The sequence below is a fragment of the Mesoplodon bidens genome, assembly GCF_964165515.1.
Source record: "Mesoplodon bidens genome assembly, chromosome: 4".
Taxonomy (NCBI): Eukaryota; Metazoa; Chordata; class Mammalia; order Artiodactyla; family Ziphiidae; genus Mesoplodon; species Mesoplodon bidens.
The window spans coordinates 64,880,462-64,896,648 of record NC_138160.1 but is presented as its reverse complement, the minus strand read 5'-3'; the positions used below and the strand labels follow the sequence as shown (position 1 = coordinate 64,896,648).

The 16,187-nt window shown below is 37.6% G+C and overlaps 2 protein-coding genes across 3 annotated transcripts in view; one reads left to right on the top strand and one right to left on the bottom strand.

Moving 5' to 3' along the window:
- The window catches only part of CMYA5 (cardiomyopathy associated 5), a 325,210-nt gene that overhangs the window by 35,936 nt on the left and 273,087 nt on the right, over positions 1–16,187 (bottom strand). The window lies entirely within an intron of this gene.
- Positions 745–15,048, top strand: MTX3 (metaxin 3). 2 transcript variants are annotated; one of them, XM_081233738.1, is made up of 9 exons: positions 745–858; positions 1,363–1,432; positions 1,804–1,880; positions 2,822–2,914; positions 3,429–3,611; positions 3,758–3,834; positions 4,350–4,507; positions 5,787–5,875; positions 8,647–15,048. In XM_081233738.1, exons 1-9 carry the CDS (start codon positions 778–780, stop codon positions 8,755–8,757), a joined length of 939 nt encoding a protein of 312 aa, XP_081089864.1. In that variant the 5' UTR covers positions 745–777; the 3' UTR covers positions 8,758–15,048. The 2 variants fall into 2 exon arrangements, with proteins under 2 accessions (XP_081089864.1, XP_081089863.1); XM_081233737.1 differs by lacking the exon at positions 5,787–5,875 and having other exon boundaries at positions 761–858; positions 8,647–8,735.

Genomic DNA, 16,187 nt, shown 5'->3' with positions numbered 1-16,187 from the left:
TCTTCTAAGTATAGGGCCCTGTGTGACTGCAGAGGTCTCACATCTATGAAGCCAGCCCTGTTCTGTCTTCAAAGAACTTCTGGTACAATAAAAGGCAAAAGGTTTGTATCAGATAGAAGCTACAATTCAAGTATGTACAAGATGCTGCAGGAACCCAGAAGTTCCTAACTTTGGAAAATTGTCCCAGGGAGGTGACAGTTAAGCTCATTTCTGAGGGAGCAGTGCCAGGGAAGAATGATATTCCAGGCTGAAGAACGGCAGAATTCACTTGACAAACTTCAGGAAACTTGTTACTTTTAGGAAGAGTGTAACGAGCAAATATGAAGGTGACTGAGATAGAGAGTGGCAAGAAGCAGAAGCCAAATATATGGGGAAAAGGGGTCAAACAATTACAGAGTGTCTACTATATGCCAAGTTCTTTACCTCCATGTCATAATTTTAAACACAACAATCTTGTGAATAAACCGTCATGCCTGGTTTACAAATGGGTTAGTTTAGGCCCAGGGTAGTTAATAGTCAAAGTGCTTGGTACACATGGCCTCCAATAAGTACTTGAGGAATTACTGGCGGGTTGTCTGACATCGCCCAGGACTCTTAAACCCCAGGCCAAACTGATGCTAAGCGCGTTGTTAACCCCTTCAGTGGCCCTTCCCGCCTTGCACCTCTCCCAGTCCCCAAAGTACCCTTCCTTCCCTCGCGCCCCGCCCCCGCGTTTCCACGTGCCGGAAAGTAGGCAGCAAAAGTACTTCCGGGATAGCAAAGGTCGGCCCCGGCAAGATGGCGGCGCCCTTGGAGCTCAGGTGCTGGGGAGGCGGCTGGGGGCTCCCGTCGGTGCACAGCGAGTCCCTGGTGGTGATGGTGAGGCCGCCTCGCAGGCCAGGGCGCGGGAAAGAAGGGGCGGGGCCAGAGACGCGAGGCTGGCTGGTCCGGGTCCCGGCGGCTGGGGTTGGTTCCCGCGGCGCTCGGGCCCGGCCGGCCGGGGCGCTGCTCGCTGCACCGCCCGGGGCTCCCTCCCGTCCAACGAGTTACAGCCTAGCCTGTGACCCCGCCGAAGCCTGGAGGAGAAGTCATGGCTTCTCCGCTTGGCTCCGAGTTTTCTCAGCCTTGCAAAGCTGTCTGTGCAGTGGAATGAAAGCCCAAAACAAGAGGCGCGCGCTCCCCGCTCTGCATCCCTCAAACGTTTGGGGGGAAAAAGTCCTCGAAATCTTGGTAGCGCGCAACCCCGGCTAGAAGTAGCGGGAGGGACGCACCCCCCGAGTCAGGCGTTTCTGCCTTCTGGGGACCCAGCTTTGAAGTAAAGCTGCTCTGCAGATTTGCGTTACGTACTCAGTCTAAAATGTTTTATTGCAAACTCTCTTTCAGGCTTACGCCAAATTTTCTGGTGCACCCCTGAAAGTCAATGTCATAGATAACACCTGGAGAGGTTCAAGAGGTACAGTGTAAACTTTTAAACACCCATTTCTGCCCTCTGTAAGCACCCTCCCCCCTCTTATTTAAAGCTCGGGGGCTTGTAGCCATGGAGTACCTTGGGGTTTTAGTTCTTACCATGACCTTGGCTGTGTGTTGCTTACGTTTTGATCATTCTGAGTAATACTTAAAAGGAGAAGCCAAATAAGTGGAAATTATGAGAAATGAAAATGCTGTCCAAAACTTTTTTTGTGTGTGTGAAATTGCAAAAACCTAAGATAAGTTACTCATTTTTTTCTTCTCCAAATGTGACTGGCATAGTTTTTAGGGTATTGGAGCCTCTTCAGAGGAAATCGAAATGCTTCCTTTTATATGTAAACTGTGTTTTGATTACAGGAGATGTACCAGTTTTGACAACTGAAGACAGTATTGTTTCTCAGCCGGCAAAAATACTAAACTTTTTAAGAAAACAGGTGGGTTCCTTCTGGAGAAGTAGATTCTTGATCCCTGCATGTTGCTTCCAAAGAAAGTGCATTAAAAAAATTTTTTTTAGAATTATTTCTTGGAGATACATAGGACTTGATATAAGAATAGATTTGAGAGTCACTGCTCTAAATCATGATTTGTATTGTGATTCAAAAGCCATATAGTTAGTTATAGTCAATTTATATTTTCATGCACTTTGCTTGGTTTTTATTGGAGTTTAGGTGTAAGTAGATTCAATTTAACCATTTTCACTATTATACTTATTGATATGATTGTAAATTTAGTTCCATAATTGCTATACATTTTGTGCTTGGTGTGAGGTCTGAGTTCCCATCAACTAGCAACTATTTATTTTTTAAAAGCACTTAAACTAATAGTTGCAGTTAAATGTTTCATGAAATAATGTATCCAAAATATCTGAACATGCCAAGATTTATATATCTAAAATGTTTAAACTGTAACAATTTACATAAATGCAAAAGTTATCATTGATTTTGCCTATAGTTTAAAAAAAGAAGTTCTATATCAACAAAATTTAGAACTTTTCTCAATTGGAAGGTTTTCTCAAGGGGAAAATGCTACTAATTAGAACTTTTTCCTTATTGTTAACAAGAATAATAATAGCCTCTATTAAGTTTGTACTACATGCCATGCACTAAACTAAACTAGGTCATTAACAATCATTGAAATAATAGTTAATAATAAATAAACACCTAAAACTAACATTTATTGACCCTAACGTGTGCGTGATGCTGTGCTAAGAACTTTATTTGCATTAAGCAGCACTTGTCACTGAATTTGTATTTCTCTTTTCCCCTTTTAATATGTTTGCCATTTTTGAGGAAGAATAGGAGTCCTAATTTATTTAGCTTCACTGTTTTGGGATGTTCTTGACTTATGAGGTTTTTGGTTTTATATTTTTTAATAGAAATATAATGCCGATTATGAACTGTCAGCAAAACAAGGGGCAGATACACTAGCTTACATTGCTCTCCTCGAAGAGAAGCTTCTTCCTGCAGTGGTGAGCATTGGTGAATATTACAGTATTTTAGTGACTTACTGAAAATGTACTTAGTCGATTTAGAAGAAAAATAATGGAAAAGGCTTAAGAGATGAAATTTCATTTATGTATCAGTCTTGATTCTTTCATGTAACTGCAGAACTGGGTTGATTCTGTTAGATGTTCAACTAGTGTATGAAACAACAAAGTGAAAGATAATGTCATTTTGGAAATAAGAATTCTCTGTGAAAGATTGGAGTTTGTCCATGTATAGAGTTGGGCCAGCTGTAATTCATTCAACAAATATTCATTGAGCACCTACTATGTTCCAGGCCTTATTCTGGGTGCTTGGGATAGAGCAATCAATAAAACTCACACGTTTAAAAACCTTGATTTATCCTTGAGTCATCCTAACTGGAAAATTTGTATGGAGTCTACTTCATTCAGAGATATTTATGAAAAACTTTCACATTGATTGAGGATCTTCCTTTTAGTAAAAGAATATGCTTGTAGTGTTTTTTCCCTCCTTTTGCAGCTTCACACATTCTGGGTTGAGAGTGACAATTACTTTACTGTGACAAAGCCATGGTTTGCTTCACGAATGCCTTTTCCCTTGAGTTTGATCCTGCCTGGAAGAATGTCTAAGGGAGCACTGAATAGGATTCTCCTGACCAGGGGAGAGCCTCCCCTCTACCACCTCCGAGATGTAGAAGCTCAGGTATGGTTGGAATTACCTTCAGAGCAAGGGCCCTCCAGAGGAGGGACAAGAGAAAGAGCAGGGATGAACTTACCTATAGATGCCAGTCTGAAAAGGAGTTCTCAAGTATCTTTCCTACCTTTGAGATGTAATTTCATCCTTATTAGATATACAGAGATGCCAAGGAGTGCCTAAACCTTCTGTCAAACAGACTGGGAACATCTCAGTTTTTCTTTGGAGATACGTGAGTGCATTCCCTTAAAAACCATTTTGATGTTTTGATTGCATGTATTCAGTGAGCAGTTATTTAAAGCAAGTTCCCTTGCCTGGTCCTCCCACCCCATCCCCAGTGAGTTTTTCACTTAAAAAAAAAATTTAATGGATTTTTACTCTAGGAAACTTTTTCTGTTGGGATAATCTTACATTGACTTAATATGCTACATATGTGAATTTGAAACTTCTAAGACTATTCCCACTGTGTCTCCAGTCTGTATGTAACACTTATGAGTAAAAATGAATCTTTAATTTACAACTTAATTTTCTTCTAAATAAAATGGGTAGAGTATTTTTTAAAAGCTACAAATGAGTAAAACCCTAGCTGCATCATTTTTATAAGCCAGAATGGGTAGTAAACCTTTTAAAAGACTGTATTGTATACTTCAGAATTGACAAATGTATTTGAGAAAAAGGTTTTTTTTTAACATAATCCCAAATTAATATTTTCTATGTGCTTTTAAAAAATCCTTAATTTATTTTTAGGCCTTCTACCTTGGATGCCTATGTGTTTGGTTTTCTCGCACCTCTTTATAAAGTACGCTTTCCTAAAGTTCAGTTACAAGAACATTTGAAACAGCTCTCCAACCTGTGTCGCTTTTGTGATGACATCCTAAATAGTTATTTTAGGCTTAGTCTTGGAGGTAAGCTGGTTCCTCTTCAGCTAATCTTTGTTTGCATAGAATACTTGCATATTCTCCTAAGGATGTATAAGCCAAATTCATTACTTATTAAAGAAGTTTGTATATTGTCTTTAAATGCTGGTTTATAGAACCTCAAAAAGTTGCATTTTTCCAAATTTTATTCCCATGTGTTAGTTCTTCTTTAAATAGAGAAATATATATTTGCCGTTTGTCTGTTCTGGATTTTATACCGTTCTTGCTTCTTGTTCTTTAAATATTGCTCCTTTGAAGTGGGTCATTTTCTTCTAAAAGTTAACCACAGGTATTTATTGTGTCCCTGCTGAAAGATAGCATTTATCCTAATGCAAATGGGCAATTACTTTAAATGTTGCTTCTAGCATTTTCCTGTGTGAACAGAATTGAGCAGCAGATTGATTTTGGTCAGGTACACTCCCATGATTCCACTACTTCAAAACTGATTGCATCAGACTGGAGGTATAGTAAACAGAGGGCACCTGTCACTTAGGCTCTGATTCTTCGAGCGTGTTGGGCCTTGTGCTTAAGTGATTGGGACACAAAATTTGTATGGGGAGAGTTGGCCAGAATTGTCCTTTTAAGAAATAGAAGTCATAAGGATCGTTGGTTTAGGGACAGTTTACTTTTTATAGTGGGTTATGTGCTTTATATATAATACACTTGTATATAACAAGGGAGGGGTTAGTTAGTTTGGGGGTCATGAAACTGAGTAACTTTCAACCTTGTTACTTGGGAGCAGTGGTTAGCAAACCTGACTACAGAACACATACAGAATCTTGGGTCCTATACCAGATTCACTGAATGAGAATCCCTTAGGGATGGATCCCAGGAATCTGTATTTTTTAAAGTTCCTCCAAGTACTTCAGATGCTTCGTGGATAGCTGTTTGGGCGTTAGAAAGCTGTTCAAATAGTTGTAACTAAAGACCTATGTGAAATGGGGCGGGGGGAAGTACAAGTCACATTTGAGAAGGAAATGAGGACTGTTGTGCTCTTACTAATGACCTTGGCTATCTGCATAATGCTTGGCTAACAGGGTCTCCTTAAGGACAAATTTAGTCCTTTGGCTTAGGGTTTGGTTTTGGAGCATTACTCTCCCACTTAAATTTGCCTTTGAACCCAGAATGGTTTTTCACTTTGCCTTTTTTGGAGGGTGTGGTGGGCAATGGGGCACTTAGGAGGGTGGATAGACTCAATATTCTTTGAATCTAAACAGCTTGTAAGGCTTTCAGAATTTCCTTTCTGATTTCTGTCCTGGCTTCTTAGGCACCTCTCCTGCTGGACAAGAAACGGTAGATGCAAATCTGCAGAAACTCACACAACTTGTAAATAAGGAATCCAACTTGATTGAAAAGGTCAAGTTTACTTCAATTGTTATTTTATAGTAGTTTAGTATTTTCCTTTCTGCAAGTAATATTGTTTTGGGTTATGCATTAACTTTACCTTTTCAGTTTTTTTTTAAGTTTATTTTTCAGAAAGCTGTTTAAACATACATTTACTAAAGCTGTACAAAATACAGTGTTTTGAAGCCAGTAATGGCCTGATTGCTATGGGGAAAGATCTGATAATGGTATTGGATTTACTTTTACCACCCAATTAGTAGTACTTTTCAAGTTAGGAGACCCAAAAGCCTGGCTTCAAAAAAAGAGAGAGACAAACAAGAAAACACTTCTTGCTTGCTTGTCTGCTTCTTTCTGTCTCTGAAGGTTAACGTTTCTTGAGATTGTAAGCACCTGTGCTTATCCTTTCTTGCTAAAAGCACTATGGTGTTCTTTTCTTTCTTCCACATAAATGGTTTTATTTTGTCTCCTTCCTATCCTCTGTTCTAAACGTTGTCTACAATTTTTGCCAGTGTGGATATTTAGCCACTTAGGGAATATGCATTTGTTCAGAGAGATACTGAGGAATTGGGTAGGGGAGGGAGCCAACAATGGAAATTTCAAGGGTGATTCTAATTGGAAAAATACAAGGGAGTTATGCATTTTTTCCTCAAGTGTTTGATAAACTTGCTTTTTTTTCTTATACAAATGGATAATGCTTTATTCTTTCACAAACTAATAGGTCATTGTGGCTTAATAACACTGGCTAGAGGATTTGGGGGATTGAGTAACAGGCACTGTGTTATATGAGCTTTATATGAGTTATCTCATTTAATCTTCACAGCAGCTCTGTGTGTGCAGGTACTTTGTCATTCCCATTTTACAGATGAGATACTGAAGCTTCGAGAGTAGCTTATAACATCACCTGCCCGAGGCCATTCAGCTGGCCAGAGGTAGAGAGGGAATTTGAACCCTAGAAATTGGATTCCAGCATGGGCTTTGCAGTTAGTCATCTAAATCATGAATGAAAGTATGTATCCATTACTACTGGTGGTAATAGCCAGATTTATAACTGCCACTCTCTGGAATGACCATTTTATTTCTTTTTTATGGTATTGCATGTACCTCTTATTAAAGTTTGGGTAAGCTGAATGAAAGCCAAGTTTGTCTTAATTCATAGCCTAACCCAGCAAATCTCATGAGAGGAAATACACTGAGAGTTAAGTGTGGATAATGGAAAGATTACTCAGACTGTTTTAGATACTTTTCTGCTAGATGAAGGCTATCCAGTATAGCTTCCATTTCTATCTGTGGCAAATTCATTAGACATGTGAAGGGAACCATGAAATACCTACATATGCAGAAAGTGAAGCCAGGAGGCCCTGTCACCACTTGGTACAGTTCCATTTTGGCATCATCAATATATGAGAGTTTCCTGACCCTATATCAGCACCTCTCTCCACCCCACTTCCCATCTGCTCTTCAGTACAGTTCACTGTTTGCTACAAGACATTAGAACAACAAATTCTATTGGCTACCACCGTTCACCATTTAGACAGGAAATCTAGAGCTTAAAAAAAGAAAGAGTTATGTTTGAGGAACTTAGTTCTTGCAAGGAAAAAAAAGACATCACAATTGATTCAGATAGTTCACTGGGAATACTTTTTCCCTTGGAAAATTAAGAGTTAATCTTTTATTCTTTTCCCTTTATTATGAACCCTATGTACCTCTGCTGAAACGTTTCCCCTATACTTTATAAAAGCATCTTGAGAAGATAAGAGAGAGTTTGGGGCTGCTTATATTCAAAACTCTAAAAAAGCCTACCTGTCAAGTAGGTGATAAGATGCTATATTCTGTTGGTTTTGGGTCATCGATGGCAGCTGCTTTCAAGTCTTTTATGAAGCAGCTTAACACCAGGACCTTGTACTCTGGTTTTGGGGTACCCTGGTTAAAGGTAGTTGTCTAAGGTCTGACTCAGTTCTAGGTAACCCCTGTCCTAGTGTTTCCCGGGATGCTAACGTACCCCTTAGGGTAAGTCTGAAACTCTTGGACATTTTCTAAATATGCTCTTGATTTGTTTCTCTGGAGCAGACTTAGAACTGATCCAGTGTTTGCAGTGCCTCTGGATTAGGTCTAAAGAATTTATCCTTCTTTCTGTCTCTTCTTAGCTTCTCTTGGTCTAAATAGTCATAGCCTAAAAGAGGTGATCTTTTTGAGTGGAGTACAGGTCATTTTTATTGAGGCAATGAGATATAGTTGAAAGAACAATAGTGTTAGAATAAGAAGACCCGTGTTCACATTTCAGCTCTGATGCTAGCTTTGCAACCTAATGCAAATCTGGTAACCTTTCTGAGCTTCATTTTGCTAATCTGTAAAATAGGGAATGATTGTGTTCCGCCTTTTTTTTTTTCTTTACAGTTGTGTTGGGAAGATCAAATGAGAACATACTTTGTAAACTGTGGAGAGTATTGTAACAGAAATACTGCTTTTACACTTAATATTAGAAGATCTCTTAAACCAAGTTGTGCTGTGGTTGAGTTCAGTAGACTATTCATTATGTGGAATTACTGTAATTTTGTGAAGTCAAGGATGATCCATATTGCTTTCATACATATACTGAGTTAGCCAGTATTTAGGTATGATGTTTAGAATTCTTGAGAGATTATTTGCAAGAAAACAGTTTCTCTAGCAGTCCTAGAAACATAAGGTTCGGTACTCTTCTAGACTATAGTTTGGATGGGGAGGCCACAGTCCATATAAGTGGTGCCATAACCATTAGTCAGATGTACCTTTTGTACTTTCCACAGATGGATGACAATCTTCGCCAAAGCCCTCAACTTCCTCCTCGGAAACTGCCAACACTTAAATTGACTCCAGCAGAAGAAGAAAGTAATTCCTCACAACGGCTATCACCCTGACAGTCTTCATGCTTTGTGTCCAAAGTCATATAATTGTTGCAGTAATCTCTTACTCACTAAGTGTGTGAAGGCAAAAAGAAAATTCATAAATAGGTATAAGGAAGACTCTAAAACAAAAGAAACTTTCTATGACAGCAATTTTTTTTAGTTAGGAAGCTCATGTTTTAGCTTGGCAATGCACTTTAACATCAACGTAAATGCTAAATGAACTTGGGGAAACAAGAAAACACGTTGTACTGTAAATAAAAAACCTGCCTTAACCTTGGCAGATTTTTGCCTTTGGTTCACATGTTGCTGGCCCAAAGCTACACTTCTGTTCTGAATGTGCACTGTTAGTTTATTCAAGTTAATTTATTAATTTAGTATCCTTAGACCCGTCTAAATATCTAATATGTGACTCTTTGGCTGAAGCCTTTTTTTCTTCTGTTTAGAAATCTGATGGCTATTTTAGATGTTAGGAAAAATATATTATTCTAATCTATTTACTTCCATAGAAAAGCCTGTATTTCACTTTAAAAAGCAATGAGGAATGTGTTTTTTAATTATGCTCTCATAAGTCTAATCTTTGAGGGAGTTACTACCATATATATAAATATTAAAGGTGGTTACATATAATATTTGTCTGACTATATGCACTTCAATATAACAGTATTTGCTCATGTGTTCAATACAGGTTAGCAGGGGCTGTTTTAATTTATTGGAGCTTTAGACCTGTGTATTCGTAGGACATCTTTAACTCTAGTCATCTCTTTTTTGGGTTGATTTCGGGAGAGCTGAATGTGTTAGCATCGTTATTATGCCAGGCTGTAAAGTCTAACTGACACTTGCCCAGTTGTTAGACACAACTCAGGAGGAGCTCACTGACAGAGAACTAGAAGTACCTGCTGTGCACCTGGTCCAGGTTCACCATACTCGGCTCAGACCAGTGTTCTTTCCTAAGAAACATATCATGTAGTCAAAACCTTTATGACAACTAATTATTTTCCATAGAGTTAACTACAGTTGAAGGATTCAATGGAGTAATTGGAAATAGATTTTAAAGAACATTTTCTATTTATTGGTTGCTGAACTGTTCAAAGATTTGCTGTGTGGGTAACTTTACTTATAATAGAATCTTGCTTATTTTAGTGGCTGAGGTGCTTCTGCTGTCCTAAAACTACTTCTGGGGTTTTTAAAATATAGGACCATGTTTTTGATTAGTGTCTTAACAGATTACTATGGTGCTCAGCAAATCTTGTCACATCCTGCAGAAAACCCCAGGTTAGGAAAACAGTTTTGGACTCAAGAGACTTGTCTAATTTGAGCTGAGTGGAACTCAGCTGTTTGACCTGCATCCTCTCAATTTGTTCTGTATTTAGGTAGCTATTTATACAGAAGTCTTTATGTCATTGTAAATATTTTTTCTTGAAAGTTTTAATGAGAAACAGGGTAGTCTTGTTCATCTGTTTGGATGCATTGAGAGAAAGAAACTAATGAGTTTCATATTACTTCTGCAACAGGTGGGAGAGAGAGAGTGTGTGTGTGTGTGTGTGTGTGTGTTATGCGTTAGTCTTCTGTTAGAGTCCAGCAATCGGAAATCTGTTTGAATATTCTGTGTTGGAAATCATGACCATAGGACTTTATTGTCCTCTAGGATTGATGGAGATGGGTGGTTAGCACATTAATCATCTGCTTATGCTTTAGTTAGGGTTAGTCATTTTCGATTATGATTTCTATTAAAACTTTCAAAAAGCATTTGAAGTGACTTACAATTGTCAAACGTGTAAAACAGGACAATTAAAATTAGTTTTTGGCCAAATAAAAAATTTGTAGGAGAAAGAACTATATTAACCCTAACAGATTCTAAAATTGAATGGTAAATTTAACTCCAGGGTTCTCCTGGGCAAAGTCAAAGGATAATACTGGGTTATGTAAAGTTTTCTGTCAATAAAGTTACTATTGTCCATGAGTAAGCAAAATGTGTTTATATTTTTATAAGAATGTGGAATATCGTATTCTTATGACACAAAGATGCAGCCAATAAGCATACTGTAATGTTTGATGTGTTGAAAGTTTAATAAAAAAATATCATTCTAGAATAACAAGTACCTATCCTTTTTTAGTAGAAAGATGACTGTAAATATGATTTATTTCCTTTTGGTCATTCCTGTTTTGAACTGCCTTTAGCTGTATGCTATATAGGCCATGATGCTTCCAGACTATCTTTCCTAAGATGCAAAATATGATTTAGATAAGTGAGAATTTATATGCTGTGTTACTTAGTTGAGGTTTTTGGTGTAATGAGATGCTAGGAAGCTATCACTGAACACAAACCACTCCAAGGATCAGCCACACATATAGGAAGCTCTTGGAAAGGAATAACTTTCCAGACTGGGCAGAGAGCTTTTGAGCAACCTGTCAGGATATGCTTTGGATAAAGTTTGAGTTTGCTGAGATAAATGGTCCACGGTCTTAAAAATACTGTGAGCCACTTTCTTTTGGAAGTGATGGTGGAGGATAATATGATAAAAGGGACTATGTTTGTGTTTATGTTTCTTGGTAGTACAGGATTAGAAAATTGGTCAGATCATTCCCATAAGATAAAGATCTTTCATCAACAAACTCATCAATTATCCATAAGACTGGCCATTCCCCTAAGACCAAAGAAACCATAAAGGACCTTTAAGGACAGTCATTCCTACACAGTGTTTTTCCTCCTGAAAGGTTGGCACTGACAAACGAATTAAATTTCAACCTAGACATGTTTATTTTATTTTTTGAGTGCTAGAGGAGTAGAGATTTTATGTTAAATCTGAAGCATTTTGATTTCCATTTGTAATTTCTGTTCATTTAATGTGGCTAGATATATTAAAGGAATGGGGAGGCTTATTTCAATCAGAGCTAAGTTACAATTTTCAGAAGTCTGCAAAAATGGAAGAAAACTAGACATCAAAAGAGGCAGAAATTGGTAACTATCTCAGAAAACCAGTTTTTAAAGGTAGTATCATGTGATAAAAGTGGTATTTGAAGTCAGTAGTATGTTTTCTTAGAGCCTCTTCCAGGAACAGACATTCACCATGTTACTAGATTTTTCATAAACTGTTTACTTTTTCATAAACTGTCAAAAATTGTATCCCTCTGAAACCAAAATATAAATGCTTAAATGTAAGGACAAGAAGCTGAGGGATGGTTACATACGATCTCTCTGTACTATTTTTGCAACTTCTTTTTGTGAGTCTATAATTATTTCAAAATAAAAGGGTTTTAAAAATAAATTCAGTAAGTTTATCATTGTCTAGATAAACTATGATTTAAAATTTAATGCTTTAAACATAGTATTCAGTTCCAGATGAATAAATGCATAATATAACTTAATTTATTTCATTCTTGAGTTTAAAGAAAAAAACAACTCAGGTTTATAACAAATGATAATCTAAAGATCTGTTTTGCCTTATCAGCAAAGAAAAAACAACAAGAACCCCTAAAACCAAGAACCCCTTTTCCCTAGGAGATTAAAAATTCTACGATTTTATGTTTGTAATTGAATCTTTTTTTCCTATGGTATGGTATCCTTTTATGAGGATAAAATATTTTGAAAAAAACTCCTCCGTGTCTCTGTGTGGTAATCCTTCTTTGTTTGCAAGTGTTCTCTAACTACACTAGGATCATGCTTTGATGAACAAAATGCAGTGTGTCTGTGTGCTTTTTGTTTTTTAAGTTCACAGGGATTTAGTGATTGACTTTGTCTTGGTTTAATTATTTATGTAATTGAAATCCTGAGCAGAGCCACCTATTATATTTGGGTTGTAATGACGGTTTTTTGTGTATGTTGTTGGCATTTAGAATTATCTTTTGCCTTTTTTCTTGTTCAGCTCTGTGGAACTTAACATTTACTTTTCAATGTTTTCATATTTCCTAAGAAATTACTAGATTTTTAAGAAATTTGTTGTAATTACATGAACCAAAGGTCAGTAATCCTAGTCTCAAAGGTTTAACTGAAGTTTCATTAGATCTTCAAAATGTTGATTTTCATAGAGATGTAAAGACGGAGTGCTTTTCTTTTCTTTTTTTTTTAAGGGTTTGTAAAATTATTTAGCCCCAAACTCTTGTTGGGATAAAATGTTTGCTAGAAGCCCAGGTTACCTCCCCTAGCCTTAAAATTATTGTGATTGAGGTGGAGAGGTATCCTCGGAATCAAAAAGCATACAAAAATCATTTGTTCCAGATGAGGAGGCCAATGATTACTGATGAGAATTAACATTCTTGAACAATGATATAAGAAAGGGTAGCTTTGAGTTGGATGTTTGTAAACAGTGTAATGTTATGATAAAAGACTATTCAGAGCAAAACAAAGTAGTTCCTTTAAAAAAATGCAGGAAAATAAGTCTTTTTATATCCTCATTATTATTAATTTGAAATTGTAAGATATTCTTAAACTATATTTCAATTCTTTGGAGAAGCATTTCAAGATATATTTTGGCAGAATATATTGTTATTATATGAATAGTGGGTTCTTTGGCTAAATAGGGAAATGCTGGGTTAGACAAAGTTGAGTTACTGTAGGCTTCTCAGCACCTTACATATGCTTTTGGTGGTTTCAGACTCCAAGAAGGGCCTGTATTTTTATACACTATTTTCCTAATTTATTTTTATGTGGATTTTTTTTTTAAGTAGGTGTCATGTGGGATTTGTGTTCTGAGAAATGTACTTAGGGAAATGCTGCCCTAAGAGTGCTTCTGCTTGTTTGTACTCATTGCAGAGGTTTCCAGTTGTTGGCTGCCCTTCTAGTGAGTGGTGATAAAATGGAAGCGACAGGTTAGGGCTCCCTAGGACCATGGAGTTGACTGAGGATTGGCTGTGGGTTTAGATAGGTTGGTTATTTAGGCACATGTGAGGCCCTTGGTCAGTCCAGCTGCTTCCCTAGAATCCCAGTTGGCTTGGAACAGCTGTACAGGAGTGTGAACTGGTGGTTTCAGAGAATTAACCACTTGTTAGGCATCTATGAGACAGAGGGAACCAACTTGGAATTCCATTCCAAACTGTTCTTGGCTGTGCTTTAAAACTACCAGAAAGGCAGTGAGTATTTATAGCATTAAAGTCACATACAAGCTAGTTATTATATATATATATATATATATATATATATATATATATATATATATATATGTACATGCATACACACATAGTGTCTTAGAAAGTGTACAGTTGCTTCCGGGACAAAAGCAAGGAAAGTTTAATATTTTCAACTTCAACTACTGAAGACATGGTCTAAAAAAGGGTTGTATGTTTGTGTATGCATTTTCTAGGATGAGGGTTTACAGTTTTTATTAAATTCTCAGCAAGTTTCTGTATCCCCCCAAGTTTAAGCCTCACTAGACCTTCTAATTTCAGAGGACTAAGTATATCTGATTTCATTTCAAAGTATAAAACCAGTTCACTCATCAGGCATAAGGATGCTCTTTGTTTTCTGCAGTGTATATGGCTGCATATTTGGAACTGCATGCTTTGGATGTGTATTTGTTGGAAAGCTTGCCTTTGGGTTTGAGTTGTGGTGTGGTGAACATCTGGCCATGTGCAAAGCAGTTGGATCTTTGTTCTGATTCTTTAGGTCTTCTCATGCAAATTCAGAGAAATGCCTTCTAATCATTGACTTTACAGGTCCCGGATCCCTGGATGTCTAGAAACAATGGCTTGCCAGAGTTTGCATCAGTCCTGAGCGAGTCACGCACTATAGAGGAGGCTGGGTTGGCTATATGTTCTTTGACCTGTTGGCTGCCTCTCTTGCAGTGCTGGCGTCTTATTTCTTGGAGAAGGACGGGTGTACTCAAGCTTTTATGTTAATTGCATAAAGATGAGCTTTATTCTTCTTCTGACTTGATGTTTTATTTTGTAAAATAGGAAATAATGTCTTTCCATTGTTCTGTTCATCCCGAAGTGGAAATTTGAGGTGTTTGTAATATAACTTTAGCTTTCTGGAAGACTCATAGCAAAGAAGACAAGTAAGAAATTTATGTGTACTCATATTGGTTTTGTTCCACCAAGCGTATCTTCAAATGGTGTACATTTGAAACATCTGTTCTAGTGTACAAACACTGTAGTTTTGTTATGAAGTAAACAATCTTAAAATAAGCATTGTTGGTCATAATTTCAATATTCTAGCCTTGCCTAGTGTGAATATATTTTACTCAGAGACTGTGTATAAATACCCAGAAGTGGTGATGATGATCAATGTTGTAAAGAATTTATTCTGATAAATAAGGAATTGGATATAATGTCAAAATAGCTATTTTCACAATAAAATCTCAAGTTGCTTGAATGTTTATTAATTTCTGGTTTAATGTTATTTATTCCTTGAGGTGAATATTTCATTGGGAAGAATTTTGGGGTCGTTCAAGATAGTTCTGTGCTGGGACTGAGCTAGATAGAGGGTTGTTCTTTTTAAAATGTCCATTCTTTCTATGATGCATTGAGATCACTTGTGCTCTTTCCAGCCTGTGCTAAAGGAGGTTAGAGGCCTGCTCCCTAGGCCATGGTGTGTGTGTAACCTCAGACAGCTCACACAACTTTTCAGGACTCTAGTTAGCTTATCCCTTTGGCTGTATAAGTTTCTTAAAACTTTTTTTTGCTCACACAACTTTTCAGGACTCTAGTTAGCTTATCCCTTTGGCTTTATAAGTTTCTTTAAAATTTTCTTTTTTGCTCACCTAGAAAGTCCAGTGATGTTCCATGTAATTGGATGGAAGGCATACGCCGAGAAAAATAATGCAACTTTAGTTAGTGGGGAAGACATTCATATTTTTTTTTTTTTTTTTTTTTTTTTTTTGCGGTACGAGGACCTCTCACTGTTGTGGCCTCTCCCATTGCAGAGCACAGGCTCCGGACGCGCAGGCTCAGCGGCCATGGCTCACCGGCCCAGATGCTCCACGGCATGTGGGATCCTCCCAGGCCGGGGCACGAACCCGTGTCCCCTGCATCGGCAGGCAGACCCTCTACCACTGCGCCACCAAGGAAGCCCGACATTCATATTTTTTGCTTTTTTTTTTTTTTTTTTTAATTGGGTAGCATATATGGGTATGGAGAACCCTGTTAGGGCTGTTAGCCTAGTAAGGGCAGGTTCCCTGAGGGGATGAGTATTTGTTAGTAGAGTTTATTTTTTTTAATTGAGGTATAATTTATGTATAGTAAAATGCATCAACCTTCCAAGTAGAGCTGTTCAGGTATGTATTTCTCTCACATGAGAAGCCAGCTACATCTTTGTTGATACTTCTATCCCCAAAGAATACAAAACTTAATTGCGTATGAACTTTGGGTTTCAGATGAAATGCCCTTGGGTGGATTGAGGTGGTAGTGATCACTTACTTCTTGCAAGAGAGCAGGAAAGAAGAGGTGGTGGTGGTGGGATAATAGAATTCTTTTGGGGAAAGACAACTGTTGGATTGGCCCAAAAGTTC

Bases quoted from the DNA above. Each gene is read 5' to 3' on its own strand.
- MTX3 (XM_081233738.1), top strand. From the start codon at position 778: ATGGCGGCGCCCTTGGAGCTCAGGTGCTGGGGAGGCGGCTGGGGGCTC. The intron at 1,433-1,803 runs GTACAGTGTAAA...TTTTGATTACAG, and splicing joins CACCTGGAGAGGTTCAAGAG to GAGATGTACCAGTTTTGACA. The intron at 4,508-5,786 runs GTAAGCTGGTTC...CTGGCTTCTTAG, and splicing joins TTTTAGGCTTAGTCTTGGAG to GCACCTCTCCTGCTGGACAA.